Here is a 15,855-nt window from a genome sequence, read left to right as displayed (position 1 = left end):
GTACTGTTTGTTTTCTACCCCTTTTTCAAGTTTTGTGAAAGTACCAAGAGAGAACAAATGTCAAAACATGAAATAGATATGTAATTATACCACGGGCTACCAATGACATCAAAGCAATAGCTGTTACATGTGACACTAGCAGCATACCATCAGAAAATAACCTCATCACCTCATGTATGTCCAAGATCAATGGGCAACATTATTGGATTTGGATATTAGACATAATTATACCTCAGACAATAAAGGGTGATGAAATTAATTCAAGGAGTGACAGCGACAAAAGCAGGATCTGAAGCCTGATGCCCTACTTCTCTAACTTCCTAAATACATCCTACATTCTAATGGTTAGCACAATGGGTTGAGAATTGGAGGAACTTGGATCCCCACTCCAGTTCCTTGTGATCCTGGGCAAATCACTTAACACTCCATTGCCCCAGGTACAAATATTGATCACTTGTAAGCCCACTATGGACAAAATACATGTATGTAATATGTAAACCACTAGAGGTATACATGAAGATAGGGACCACAGGAGATTTGTGATATTGGTGCTAGAAGATCTACTTATGCTGCAGATGGAAAAGAATTGACTGGGGATGGAAACAAATTTACTGGGGAGGGGGGAATGGGGACAGGATTATGTCCCCATGCACACCTCAGAAAGGCGACACATCAAGAATCTAACACTAGTACCAGGGAATGGTTAAATAAATTAACATGTATGCTTTGTTCTAGACTAGTTTGACCTCTCTTTTTATTTTATAATTACAAAGTGTATGTCATTGAAGGGTACAGTGCTGGTATGGTGTACCTGACAAAAAAAGTAGATCATGGGTGGAGTATGTGTAATCTCATGGGTGGAGTATGTGTAATCTCAATCTCTGCATCAGTTTTCTTCTCTTTTTCCTTCCTATGCTTTTATTATATTTTACCTGGACGTACCACATAAACTGCCTTGTTTATTTTCAGAAAGGCGGCATATCAAGAACCAAATCAACAGAAACATAAATTAAATTTTGTATCACGTAGCACAGGGCGTAGCAGATTTTTGCAGCTGAACCAAACTTTTGCAAATTCCTGCAGGATTGCATCCAATAAGCACTAGCACCGACGTGCCAATTTTCTGCAGCGCCCTGCTCCTCTAACATAGCAGTTATTTGGGTAGATTTGCTGTGCACCCAGCAGCCTCACAGTCCATACCACCGAGTTGCACCCCAAAACTTGTCGCTCAGGGCTAGCGTGATTGGCTCGGACTCCAGTTATGACGTAATCCTGGATTTCGATTGGCCCGCCCTGTTCTCCAATGACAGTAGCCCGATGTACGCGTGAGAGAGAGGAGCTATCCCCCCTCTCCTGGCCGCCGCGAGCTTCTTGCAGGGACGACTAGAACTTTCTGGTGGCGCTGGATTACTGGAGGAGACAGAGCGCTGCAGTGCGGGAAAGGAGCGCGTAGGGTGTAGGAAGAAGTGGCCGCCGTTCTCCGCCCGGACCATGACCCACTTCAATAAGGGACCGTCTTATGGCCTTTCAGCCGAGGTCAAGAACAAGGTAAAGGCTGCGACGCGGGGGGAGGAAGGGGGCCTAGCGGTTTCTGCCAGCGTTGCTCAATCTCGGTTCTTTCACGCGGAGGACTTTTACTTCCCTCTGTTCAGAGAGTTGCGGGATCTTCTTGTTTTTTGATATGGTTTCTGACTTATATATATATTTTTTTCTTTTTGGTCTTCGTTGCTGTTTAAAGCTGGTTCTGGTGCTTGGTGGTACTCTTGGCAGTTTCTGCTCTGGCAGGAGGCTGCTCCTCTTATTTTTTTTGCTATACTCCCTACTCTTTCTGTCTTTGTCTTGGGCTAGTTTCACTCTTCGTGTCTGTCAGTCTGTCCGCTATTGCGTGTAGTTCGGTCGTCTCGCAGGCTGCGATTGTCTTTGCCACGGTCTTTTTTTTTTTTTTTTCCACTCCTTTGGAAGCAGGCTACGTGTTCATACCCACCTGCCCCCTCCCCTTTCCTATTCCTCATTGTTTGGCGTAAGGGAAATACTAAATATCAGCCGGTGAGAACTGGAGGAGGCTCGCCCTGTGGAATGGAAATCAGTTTTTTTTTTCTCGGTTTGCTGTCTCTTGCATGGCTTCCGATACGTTTAAAAGGATATTTGGAGGAGGCAGAAGCATGCTGAAGCCGGACCCATTAGCACCCCGCACACCTCTATGCATGCAGTAACGTAGTAAAACTGTTTGGTCGTGCACAAGATGTCTCTTTCTAGTTTGGAGGCGCCGACCTGGGCGAATATAGCAATCTAAGAAAGATATGGACTACCTATGAAAGGAAAACGATACTTTGGTTTATAAACAAAGTTGTCAAGTACAGACCGACATTCTATGCAGACTCTTTTGTATATTGCATTCAATTATGTAGGTCTTCTGTTTTTAAAAGTGTATGTAGAAGTTGAGGACTTTTCATATTTGAATTTGCTGCTGTTAATTTTTATTAACTTGTTGTGTTAGTCCTATCAGATCTGAAGTAATTGTTTGTGGTTATAAAGCGTTTTAGAAATAGTAATGCTTTCAGCAGCCCTCCCGGGTTTTGGCATTGGGCGGCTGAGGTTTATTTGGAGATGAATGTGGTCTAACCTACTTCTAAAGTTGTGGAGGTATATTCTTAATACTTGGTTCTCTTTAAGAAAAAATACTTGTAAGTATTCCTTTCTGATTTTAATTAAGCGGCTTTTTAAGTCTGGGAGAAAGATGCAGTGTCCCCTCCCCCTGCACATTCCGATGGTATTATATCATGGGTCCTGGGCAAAGGGAAGCAGCCAATCGACGCGGGCGCTGTGCACAGAATACTCATTGTCTTCTCTGGAGGGCTTCAGCCAAAGGACGCACAAAGGAGCCCTGCCGCTTCAGGGTTTTTTCCCTGTTCAGCTCATGGGAACATAGCCATTTCAGAATTGCTCTCTTACTAATTTTATGGTGCAACGCTTTTTTTTTCTTCCCTGCTCGTGTAAGATTCGTAAGCAGGATTCTTTTAGACCAGAAACACAAGCTATATTGATGCCATTTACTACTTAACATTTAACTGTATTCACATTTGCAGCCCCAAGTGTCTTTCTTTATTCTTGGGCAACAGTACGTTTCTTACTATATATAAGCTTAATACATTGAAGTGGTAGCATTTTGTAAACATGACCTTTTAGAACATTCAGGTACACTTTCTATTGAATCATTTTTCTGTTTAGTTTTTTTGTTCTTGTTGCTATTTTACCACCTTGATCAGATGACTGCTGCTTAAAGATTAAAGGCCCTGTTTGCTAAGCAGCCTTATAGGCATGTTAGTCTTTAATGCGCGTTAACCATACGCGCATACAAGATCCCTATAGGTGCCTTCATGGTTAACGCGCGTGTTAATTGTAGGCATGTTAAAAATGCTAATGCGCCTTAGTAAACAGGGCCCTAAATGAGTAAAGATTAAATGAGGAGGTTTTAGAACTATATAAGAGTACATTGGGGAAAAATCAAGTAGAAAAACTTTGGAGGGTATTGTGTAAGCTTTGTCATAATCGAGTAGCAGATTTATTTTGTAGTTAACTCTTTCCTTCAAAATGCCATTAGTTTACACTTTTCATTTGCTCAAATTAGCAGTGTATCTATTTATTTACATACAAGTGCAAATGAAATAAAGCATAGGTTTCCGTTTAGTATTTTGCTTGCTTTAAATCTTTCAGAATGATGGGCCATATTTGGTTTGGCATATCATGGGAAGAGTAGTGGAGTCTTTCTAAATCCTTTACAAATAGCCTATAAATAGAATAATTCTTTTTCTTTCAGTTTGTATACATCTGGGCTTGACAGAGCAACATAATCTCTTGGGACTAGAAGATAGTAGGAGCCCCATGACCGTTTGTCATGGGGCTTCTATTTAGTTCTAACCCTACTGATAATCCTCTTCAATGCATGGAAACTCTGTGGCAACCACACTTAAGTTTTTAAAGAGTAAATGGATGCTTGGTAATACTAGGCATATTTAAGTGCAATGATATGCCATCCATAAAATCATGGTGGTTTACAGACCAGAAATGTGTTTAAAAGAATTGTTTTAATCAGGGGATTCAAATGGGGGTTTTCAGCAGCAGGTGGCTGCATCTTAGTTGATAAACTATAGGTATTATAATGGAACTGTTTTCCTCACAAGTCTATACATTTAAATATAGAAACACAGTTACATATATGTAAGCATCTTAGTTGACCCAGCTTTTTGTTTTGCCGTAGCTAACCAGGGATTGCCGTTTCTAAGAACTTAGTAGAAGGCATACTCATCAGCCGGTCAAGACTTATTAGAACCATGGCTGCATCATTGGCTTTTCTGTTCTTCATTTTGCTATACTGCTATTAATGCAGAAGCTCATCCTATGCAGAAGAGAGGTTTGTAATGACTTTTGTGTTCTGAACTTAGCTTGCTTGTAGGTGGCATTCTTTCCAACTTAATTTATCCTATATAATAATTCTCACCTCCAACGTTCTGAGGCTGCCTGGAACTGTGGCTCCCTCGGAGGTGGTCTGCTAGGTGCGGTAGATCAAACTGACGTCATGAATCCCACACAACTCATCGAATCCAATGAAGTGCCACTGATTGGCTGCGCCTCGGGTGAAGTCACCAGCCTGACGCCCAGCAACCAACCGCGACCCAGGCAGGGGTTTCCCTACTCCTCCCCTGCCTAGGAATTGCTCGAGACTGGCTGCCAACCTTCCGAACTACCCGCACACACTAACCACCCTCAAAAAAGCCGCCGCCGCCCTCCCTCTCCTCCAAGTCCGGATTCGGATTGTCGGAGAGGACGAAGAGGGAGGGTGGCGAGACGGCGGGCGAGTGTCCAATGTGGAGGAGGCGGGTGAGGGCTCAGAGCGGGGGTCGGGGTCCAGTGGCGACTCGGAAGAGGGGGGAGGGAAAGAGCAGCGGGTCCGTCTCCAGCGCAGCCGTCATCCCCGTTCGCTCAAAACAAAGCAAGCAAACCTATGAGATGCTGCAGGACGTTTAATAGACAGGAGTGGAAGTGAGCAAAGCAAGTCTACGGTAAGCAAGGAAGCCCATTGGTTAATCTGTTTCCACTCCCCTACGCAGCCGTCATTGGTATACACTCAAAAACAAGCAAACCTAGGAGCTGCTGCTTCACATTGTCGTTTTTAAATTGTTGTTCCATCTGAAACAAGTCTAAAGCTGTTTCAACTGGATAGACAGTGCCTTAAAAAGTGGAGGACAAGAGGAGGGAGGGGGGGGGACCCTGCAACTGGGGAAAAAGGAAGGAAGGGGGGGACCCCCCTGCAACTGGGAGACAGACCGGGGGGGGGGCCCTGGAACTGGGAGGGAGGGGGGACCCTGGCACATACTCTCATTCTCACACACACTCGCACCCAGTCTCAGTCTCTCTCACACAGTCACTCACACACACTCTCTCAAACATACACATTCCGAGGAAAACCTTGCTAGCGCCCATTTCCTTTAAAACAGAATCGGGCCTTTTTTACTAGTTAACAGTAAATCGAGCAATATAACACAATTTTTCTTTTTTTGCATTTGATACATTCATAGGTACAATAGCTTGAAAAGAAAATAGTTATCTATAACAAGAACACTTTGCATTTTATTTTGAGCAATTTTTTTGTAAAGCAACTGACCAGACGTGTAAGGCTGTGATATAAACATCACACACTACAGATATCTGAAATTAGAGCAGGTTGGGGCAGCTTGCTTTCCAGGTCTTCAGTAAGAGGGGCTAATGCTGGCCCTGCAATGCAAGAAGGGGTTTAGTGCAAAAGTTAACTCAAGTGGTAGACAGCAGCACAACATATTAAAATGAATGCGCTAGATGTTATCTATTTGCATTTCAGCAAAGCCTTTGATACGGTCCCTCACAGAAGACTAATGAATAAGGTGAGAGGGCTCAACTTAGGACCCAAAGTGGTGAACTGGATTGGAAACTGGTTGACCGACAGGCGAAAGAGGTCAGTGGTAAACCTCTCGGAGGAAAGGAGGGAGTAGTGGAGTGCCTCAGAGGTTGGTTCTGGGGCTGATTTTGTTTAATTGTGAGAGAGTTCGCTGAAAGGTTAGTAGGAAAAGTTTACCTTTTTGCAGATGACAAGAAGATAGCCAATAGATTGGATACCCTGGAGGGAGTAGCACCCATGAGAAGGGATCTGCAAACGTTGGGAAGAATGGTCAAGGATCTGGCAGAATTTAATGCTAAGAAGTGCAGAGTGATGCACTTTGGGTGCTGAAATCTAAGAGATGTACCAGATAGGAGGGGAGAGATTGGTAAACTCTGCTCTGGAGAGGGACCTTGAGGTGCTGGTGTCTGAGGATCTTAAGGTGATGAAACAATCTGACAAGGCAGTGGCTGTGGCCAAAAGGATGCTAGGCTGCATAGAAAGGGGTATAACCAGCAGACAGAAGAAGCTGTTGATGCCTCTGTACAAGTCGTTGGTGAGGCCTCACTTGGAGTATTATGTTCAGTTTTGGAGCCGCATCTTGCTAAGGATGTAAAAACTTGAAGTGGTTTAAAGAAGAGCGATGAAAATAGTATGGGGTTTGCGTAGTAAGATGTACGAGGAGAGACTTGCTGATCTGAACATGTGTACCCTGGAGGAAAGGAGAAATGGGTGACTTGATACAGGCGTTCAAATACTTAAAAAGTATTAATCTGAAAACAAACGTTTTCCAGAGACGGGAAGGTGGTAGAACTAGAGAACATGAATCGAGGTTGAAAGGGGGTGAACTCAGGAATGTCAGAAACCATTTTTTCACAGAGAGGGTGGTAGATAATCTGAGGAAGGTGGTGAAGATGCAAACGGTAACGGAATTCAAAATTCTTGGGATAAATGCAAAGGAATCCTGTTTAGAAGGAATGGATTCAAAGAAGCTTTAGCGGAGATTAGGTAGCAACTCCGCTAATTGGGAAGCAAAGCCAGTACTTCTACGGTCTGTGCCCTGATCGTGGCTGAATAGACTTGGATGGGCTGGAGCGGAGCATTCAGGGACTTCAACGATAACTTCAGAAATTTTAGAACAAGGACAGTGCTGGATAGACGGCTATGGTGTATGCCCTGAAAATGGCAAGGACAAATCAAGATCAGCTATAAGTATCCCATACCATATGGAATCTTGTTGGGCACACTGGATGGACCGTACAGGTCTTATTTGCCGTTTCTGCTATGTTACTACGAATGGTAATCGGCTATTAGCTATTTCACCGCAATGCAGGGAAGTATTGTAAATATTTATTTGTTGCATTTGTATCCCACATTTTCCCACCTATTTGCAGTCTCAATGTGGCTTACATTTAAAGCAAGCAAAGCAAAACTATATTGCCTGTTTTGAGGCTGTGTAGAAGGGCTAGCTTTCTGTGCTACATCTGGGCAGAAAAGCTAATAGGCCCTACTCCCCACATCTGCTGATAGCTCTGACCACTCCCCTTCCCTCCCCCCCCCCCCCCCCACAGCCATGACCTGACTGCCACACCAAAGACTCCCACAGACATATTGCCTTGGTGTCTGGTGTTTCACCACCCACAGATTCTCCCCAAAAGAAACTTAGGGCCTTGTTTACTAAACCGTGCTATAGGCACGCTAGCGTTTATAGTGAGTGCTAACACTGGAGATGCCCACAGGAATATATGGGTGTGTCTAGCATTTAGTGCATGCTAAAAGCACTAGTGCACCTTAGTAAACAGGGTCCTTAGTGTGTGGTGGCATTCCCTCCCCCTCTGGCATACCTTCAAGAAGAACTAGGAGCAATACCCACTTATTTCTGCCTCTGTACTGCCGGATCCCATGTGCTGTGTCAGGGTATTCAGCACCACTATTTTGAAAGATGGCTGTGTGGAGGCAAAAGCATTGCTTTCCTTGTCATCAAGCAGATGAAGCCATTACGTATAGGGTTTTGTCCATCAACCAGCAGGGGAGATAGAGAGCACTCAACTTTTCACAGTGCCTCATGGCCAGCCAGCTCCACTGCCTCTTCAGTATTCTCTATCTCCCCAAGCAGGGTGGCTGCAGCTTCTTCGAGCTCCATCAGAAATCTGCCTGGGGGTGGCTCCTGGCTTGCCAATTGTTAGCCGGGGTGTTAGAGGCTATAGTAGCTTCACTTTGAAGGCACATAGGTTAGCCCTTTCCCTGCCTTACCCATGCCCCCGTGGATGTGGACATATTAGCTTGCTTTTCCCTGTCTTTTCCCACTCAGTGGATGCAGGCACATTGGTTCGCCTTTCCCTGCCTTTCCCACTCATCTGAGCCTCCGGAGTTCTTATTACCTCTGCTTTCTTCACTGCGTTAAAAAAAAAAAAAATGGAACAGAGGTTTTCCTTTGATTCTTCTATGGGACCGGAGCTGTGATACTCACTCCGGTGAGGTAAGAGTGTTTTCTAACTCCTCCGGAGTGGGCCTGCGATCGGGGCGTTTTTGGCGCGAAACCGCCATTTTGAATTTTCCCGCCGTTTTCGGCAATGGCTGCAGAGAAAGTAAAGTGCTGTTCCCGGTGTGGCAAGGCAAAATCAGTAGCGGGGCTCTGTAAATCGTGCTGTACAGGTGTAAGAGCCGGCCCGAGCATGGCGAGCGATGATTCTTCCCGCTCAGAGCTGGCAGCGGACGCCATTTTGAATTCTTCGCATGGCGCGGCCTCTGTAGAGATGGAGAGCCCTGAGCGCGGGGGGGGACCTCGAATTGAGGCTATTCAGGGAGCGGCTAGCCCCGGACGGGATCTGGGTGCCCAGAGCGAGTTTTTCTCCCCTGATTTTGTGTTATTGCATAAAGCATACATGCTGAAAAGAGCTCTCCCTCAAGGGTCGTCTGAGGCCCCTTCTATTGTCCTCCCCGGTGGATTCTGGCCTGGGACTGCCCACTGAGGCTATTTTCCCTGATAATTGGCATAAAGAAAAGCGTAGAAGGGCTAATTCCCCTTCAGATTGTGGTGCACCTCCTCCCCCCCCCCCCCCCCCCCGTGGTCAGGCTGTGAGGATTCAGAGAGTTCTGGCAGGTCTTCGTGGTCTGAGGAGCCAGAGTCAGGTGCATAATTACCACAGGATCTGGATGATCCCTCCGCGGTGAGGATTTTCCACCGTGATGAGCTGCCAGCGCTTATTTCAGATGCCCTACAGGTCCTTTCTATTGAAGAGCCTGACAGTGGAACGGTCTCCTCTGTGAATCCTAGGATGGCTAGTACCAAAAAGTCTGCTCAAGCCTCTCCTTTGCATGACTCCATCCAAGAGCTTATTTCCGCTCATTGGGCTGACCCCGAGGGACCTTTGAAAGTTTCGAGGGCTATGGTGCAATTATACCCTCTGCGTGAGGAGCATTTTGCTCGCTTTGCAATGCCTAAAGTAGATGCCCTAGTCACTGCGGTGACAAAGAGAACTACCTTCCCTGTGAAAGGAGGAGTTGCCCTGAAGGATATACAAAACCGTAAGCTGGAAGCAGCACTTAAACGGTCCTTTGAAATTGCAGGTCTTACTGTTTGGGCGTCTGCATGCAGTTGTTATGCTTCTAGAGCCTGCCTGGCGTGGTTGCAACAGGCAGTGAAACAGCCCGGAGATGGAGCGGAGCCCTTCTCGGATGTGGCTCCGCGGCTGGAGTCGGCCTTGTCCTTTTTGACTGATGCCCTTTATGATGTTGTCAGAGCTTCGGCTAAACAAATGGCAGTAGCAGTGGCGGCTCGCCATCTTATTTGGCTACGACATTGGGCAGTGGACACGGCCTCTAAGCAAAGGTTGGTGAAGTTGCCCTTTCAAGGCCTTCTCCTATTTGGTGAGGAGTTGAAGAAAATTGTTAAAGGCCTGGGAGATCCTAAACCCCAGCGCTTGCCCGAAGATAGGTCTAGGCCTTCCTCCAAGGGCCAGGCGGTCCACTCCTCTTAGACCTCGCTTCCATGAAGCTAGAAGGTACCGCCCGGGACGTTCTGCTGGGTTCACTTCTCGTGCCCGTTTTTCAGCAGAGGAACTCCTTTCGCTCGGACAAGCGTTCCGCAGCCACCGGCTCTAGGCCTGGAGTTCGGGGGCGACCCTCTCAATGATGGGGCGCCGGCCCCCTCCTCGCTTCCTGTCATCGGAGGACGTCTTTCCCTCTTTGCCGAGGAGTGGGCCAATATTTCCTCAGATCAGTGGGTTCTGGACCTGATCAAAGATGGATACAGAATAGAATTCAACGCCCCAGTAAGAGATGTGTTTGTGGAGTCCCGATGCGGTTCTGCCGCCAAATGGGCGGCGGTAGAGGAGACTTTGCAAGGTCTGATTCAGTTAGGGGCCGTGTCCCCGGTACCTCCCGCCAAACACGGCTACAGCCGATACTCCATCTACTTTGTGGTGCCGCGAAAAGGTGGGTCTTTTTGCCCTATTCTGGACTTAAAAGAATTAAGTCCCTGAGAGTGCGGCATTTCCACATGGAAACCCTGCGCTCCGTCATTGCTGCGGTACAGCCAGGAGAGTTTCTCACGTCTCTAGACCTGAAACAAGCTTACTTGCACATACCAATTTGGCCCCCGCACCAGAAGTTTCTGAGGTTTGCGGTGTTGGGAAAACATTTCCAGTTCCGGGCCTTGCCTTTTGGCCTCGCCACAGCTCCCCCCAACCTTTTCGAAGGTAATGGTGGTGGTAGCTACTTTGCTCAGGCGAGAAGGTATCAGGGTTCACCCGTACCTAGACGACTGGCTCATCAGAGCAGACTCTGTAACAGAGAGCTATCAAGCTACAGCCAGAGTGGTCTCAGTACTTCAATCTCTAGGCTGGGTTGTCAATATGGCCAAAAGTCACCTGACCCCCTCGCAATCTCTAGACTATTTGGGGGCCAGGTTGAACACAGACTCGGGCTATGTATACCTACCCGAGCTAAGGCGGTGCAAGCTTCAGAATCAGGTCCGTCTGCTCCTGAGGATGCCCCGCCCGCGAGCTTGGGACATTGTCCAGCTGCTGGGATCGATGACAGCCACGTTGGAAGTGGTACCCTGTGCGAGAGCGCACCTGAGACCTCTACAGTATTCCCTACTTCAAAGATGGTCTCCAGTTTCTCAGGATTATCAATGCAGACTTTCTTGGCTCCCTGCGGCCTGACTCAGCATGGAGTGGTGGCTCTCAGACAGCATGCTGCGGCGAGGACTGCCGCTGGCGCGCCCCGATTGGTGTCTAGTAGTGACAGATGCCAGCCTGAAGGGCTGGGGCGCACAGTGCAAGGGGAAGCATGCCCAGGGTCTATGGACACCCAGGAGTCGGAGTGGTCCATCAACCGCCTGGAGTTGAAAGCGGTGTTTCAGGCGCTTCTGGCCTTTCAAGTGACCCTGGAAGGATTGGCTGTCAGAGTGATGTCGGACAACACGACAGCAGTGGCCTACATAAGTCGACAAGGCGGCACTCAGTGCAGAGCACTGGTCGCACAGGCCGAACAGATTTGCCACTGGGCCAAGCTGCATCTTCAGTTTCTGTTGGCAGCTTACATTGCAGGTCAGAGCAACGTGCAAGCCGATTATCTAAGCAGGCATCAGATCGGTCCAGCAGAATGGGTACTAGCAGACGAAGTATTCCTGCAGATAAGTGCCAAATGGGGCAAGCCCGTGATGGATCTTATGGTGACAAGTTCAAATGCCAGAGTCCCGTGCTTCTTCAGCAGATGGAGAGATCCTCGCTCGGCAGGGTTGGATGCCTTGACTTAGCCCTGGCCTCCGGGCCTACTATCTGTGTTCCCTCCGTGGCCCTTGATAGGGCGCGTGCTCCTGCGGATTCGCCTGCACCCAGGAGAAGTGGTCCTCATCGCCCCGGATTGGCCCAGGAGGCCTTGGTATGCGGACCTCCGACAGATGCTAGTGGAGGCTCCCCTTCCTTTACCTCTGGTACCGAACCTGTTGTCATAGGGCCCGGTAGCCATGGAGGACGCCTGTCGCTTTGGTCTTATGGCATGGCGATTGAGAGGGCGCAATTGAGAGACAAAGGCTATTCAAACACAGTGATTTCCACTCTCCTGCAGGCCCGCAAGCGTTCCACTTCCGTGGCTTTTGCCAGGATTTGGCGTCAGTTTGAGTCTTGGTGTGCTTCAAAAGCGATCATACCCATGCGGGCTCCTGTCTCGCCGATTCTGGACTTTTTGCAGAATGGTGTACAAATAGGCTTGGCCTATAATTCCCTGCGGGTGCAAGTGGCAGCGTTGGCCTCCCTTCGTGGTAAGGTTGAAGGCGTGTCTTTAGCTGCTCATCCAGATGTGGCATGGTTTCTTAGTGGGGTGCTTCGGCTCCGGCCTTCTGTGCGAGCACCCTGTCCAGCTTGGAACCTGGAGCTAGTTTTGAAGGCCCTGCAGGCTTCTCCTTTTGAGCCGCTTCGGCGAGCATCGGAGAAAGATTTGACACTAAAGGCCGTTTTTCTTGTGGCCATTACTTAGGCGAGACGGGTGTCAGAGCTCCAGGCGCTGTCCTGTAGAGACCCATTTCTGCAATTCTCAGGGTCCGGGGTCACGGTTCGGACCGTGCCTTCCTTCATGCCTAAGGTGGTTTCAGCGTTTTACCTAAACCAGCCTATTTTCTTGCCCTCCTTTGATAAGGAGGAGTTTCCAGAATCTTTTGGGCAGTTGCACCTGTTGGATGTGCGCAGGACTGTGCTGCAGTATCTGCGAGTTACTATCTGTTTCAGGATCTATGATCATCTGTTTGTTTTGCTATCAGGTCCTCGCAGAGAGTCTCCAGCGTCTAAAGCCACTATTGCCCGTTGGCTCAAAGAAACTATCTTTTCAGCTTATCTGCTTGCTGGCCGGTCTCCGCCTGTAGCCTTTAAGGCGCATTCTACCAGAGTGATTTCTTCCTCTTGGGCTGAAACTGAAGCACTCTCTCTCTTCAAGAGATATGCAGTGCAGCAACATGGGCTTCTAAGCTCTCTTTTGCCCGACATTACAGGCTGGATGTAGCTGCTGGGAGGGATGCGAGTTTTGGAGCACAAGTGCTAGCGCGTGGTGTGACCTGTTCCCACCCTATATAGGGATTGCTTTGTTACATCCCATACGTAATGGCTTCATCTGCTTGATGACAAGGAAGGGAAAATTAGGTTCTTACCTTGGTAATTTTCTTTCCTTTAGTTATAGCAGATGAAGCCGTGAGCCCTCCCTGTATGATTGTCTGTATGCTGTGAATCTGTTTCAGGTTGTGTTCTTGTTTCCTGAAGTTCCTTCCTTGGGAGAAAGTTGGAAAACAGTCTTCAGGATTCATGTTCACTTATAGGAGGATGAGTCCATTCCCTCCAGTTTGTTTTGGAGGATGTTTATTCCCTCCAGGAGGTTGCGTGTATCCCCTCCAGTTATACAATAAGGATGAGTTTATTCCCTCCAGGAGGATGTGTTCATTCCCTCCTTTTGAGTTTATGCCCTTGTTAAGGGGCCATCGTTTGCTGTGAGGAAAGTTCATATTTTTCCCATTGCGGTTTGCCATACTGCTTTGGAAGCTTCAAATACTAAAGAGGTAGTGGAGCTGGCTGGCCATGAGGCACTGTGAAAAGTTGAGTGCTCTCTATCTCCCCTTGCTGATTGATGGACACAACCCATACGTAATGGCTTCATCTGCTATGACTAAAGGAAAGAAAATTACCAAGGTAAGAACCTAATTTTCCCTTCCATAGTGTCCCACAGATCAATACATCTCCCTCTCACAGGCAGATGATCAAAAGCCCGTGCTGTTCCAAACAGCGCTCTAAAATGGCGCTGGAACAGTGCTGGGCGCTATTAGACCTGTGATCAGAGATAATGCATGCAAATTTAAGCAGCGCAATTATCTCTGATTATGGGGTAGAAGTGCGGGAGAATTGTGCCTGAGCATGCGCTCAGCACAATCCTCCCGCACATGTTTAACAGGTCTTTAAATCGGAAGATGGACATCCTCAACTGCCCTGTTGCAGGGACGGCCAAATTTCAAGGGGGTATCGGAGGTATAGCGATGGGGCAGTTGAGTACGTCCAAAATTTGGACATTTCTGCAATGGGCAGTTAAGGATGTCCAAAATTGGATGTTTCTATGAGAGAGACATCTTTCTCATAGAAACATCCAATTTTGGACGTCCTCAACTGCCCCATCACAGAAACGTCCAAAATTTGGACGTCCTCAACTGCCCTCGCTGGCAGGTTTGCTGTAGGGGGGAATGGGAGCTTGCCAGCATGCAAATGCATGCTGGACAGAGCTCACCATTCCTCCCCAATGATCTGCAAACCCTAATGCCAGCTCGGAGCTGGCGTAGGGTTTGTTGCGGCCAGCGACCCAGTCTTTGGCGCGCTGGACGCTGATCATTGGGGATGAATGCGTTAAGCGCTGATTAGCATGCATTTGTAGGCTTGTTCTAAGAGCCCTCGAGCGCGTTGTTTCACGTGCTCGAGGGCTCTGATCATGGAGACCACAAAGGGCAGCAGTCTTTATTATGAATCTTCACTTGATATGACACGGGCTGTGTTTCAGCTGTAGTGCCAGCATCAGGAGTCTGAACACATTCATCAGCTAAACACGCCATTAAGCTAAACCATTCCACCAATTGCAACTCAGCACAAGTAATTTGTGATTATCTGTCCATGTTTATTTGACATTGAAAAACCTTTAAAAAAATGGTGAAAAGTTGTATTTCTAGAAACATACAAGCAGATTCCCTTGCAACACTTTGGCAGTCAGCTAATCATACAATAGATAATTTTACAGTTTTTTGTAACGAAAACAGTTCAATTGAGGTGGCATGGTGGAGATGCAGATTCTGTCTTGAGGAACAATGTTTATTGCCAAGCAAAATGGAAGAGACTATTATAAAAGAACAAAATTACAGAGCATATACGTAAGCATGGATTGAGACAAAGCCAACATGGATTTAGTGAAAGGAAATCTTGCCTCACCAATGTACTACATTTCTTTGAAAGGGTAAGCAAACATGCAGATAGAGGTGAGACAATTGATATTATGTATCTGGATTTTCAAAAGGCATTTGACAAAGTACCTTAAAAGACTCCTGAGGAAATTGTCATGGGATAGGAGGTAATGTACTATTGTGGATTAAAAACTGGTTAAAACATAGAAAACAAAGTAGGGTTAAATGGTTGGTATTCTCAATGGAGAAGGGTAGATAGTGGTGTTCCCCAGGGGTCTGTGCTGGGACCACTGCTTTTTAACATATTTATAAATTATCTAGAGATGGGAGTAACTAGTGAGGTAATTACATTTGCTGATGACACATAGTTATTCAAAGTTGTTAAATCGCAAGAGGATCTTAAAAGGTTGGGAGACTGGGCATCCAAATACCATATGACATTTAATGAGAGCAAGTGCAAAGTGATGCATGTGGGAGAAAGGAACCCGAAGTATAGCAGGGTTCCACATTAGGAGTTGCAGACCAGGAAAAGGATCTAGTTGTCCTTGTTGATACCTCTCCTCATGCTGTGTCTTCGGCCCCCTTTGTAATGTCTGTTACAAAAAGATCCTGGATCCTCTAAATCTTTTCCTATTCATGTGGCTCAGTGGGACACTGCTGACTCTTAGTTTAAAAGTGGCAAGGGCTATGTCAGAACTTTATCCCTTTTTATCAACTGACTTAAAGCAGTTTGTTTTGCTGAAAGTGGATGCCCTAATTAAGACGGTCACTAAAAGGGCGGGTGGTCAGTAGAAAGTAGTGTTGCGCTCAAGGATATGCATAATCACTGACTTGAGTCTTCTTTAAAACTGTCCAAGTTCCAAGGCAGCACTTTGTACGTCTTATTTATTTATTAGAATTTATTTACTACCTGTTCGAAGGAATTCACTCAAGGCTGTGTACAGTAAGAATAAATACTACTACTACAAATCATTTCTATAGTGCTACTAGTCGTACGCAGTGCTTAAATAAAAAATAA

The 15,855-nt window shown here is 46.9% G+C and overlaps 1 protein-coding gene across 2 annotated transcripts in view; it reads left to right on the top strand.

The window, feature by feature from the left end:
• The first annotated feature begins 1,235 nt into the window (after positions 1–1,235).
• CNN3 (calponin 3) overlaps positions 1,236–15,855 on the top strand; it is a 77,265-nt gene continuing 62,645 nt past the window's right edge. The window contains exon 1 of one of the 2 annotated variants that reach the window (XM_030205701.1): positions 1,236–1,548. In XM_030205701.1, coding sequence (XP_030061561.1) covers positions 1,492–1,548 — 57 coding nt within the window. In that variant the 5' untranslated portion in view covers positions 1,236–1,491. Of the gene's footprint in view, positions 1,549–2,356; positions 2,405–15,855 lie in introns of those variants that run through there. The other variant, XM_030205702.1, reaches the window with a different exon arrangement.

Source organism: Microcaecilia unicolor, chromosome 6, assembly GCF_901765095.1.
Source record: "Microcaecilia unicolor chromosome 6, aMicUni1.1, whole genome shotgun sequence".
NCBI lineage: Eukaryota > Metazoa > Chordata > Amphibia > Gymnophiona > Siphonopidae > Microcaecilia > Microcaecilia unicolor.
The sequence above is the reverse complement of the archived record's forward strand: the minus strand, read 5'-3'. Positions and strand labels throughout refer to the sequence as shown.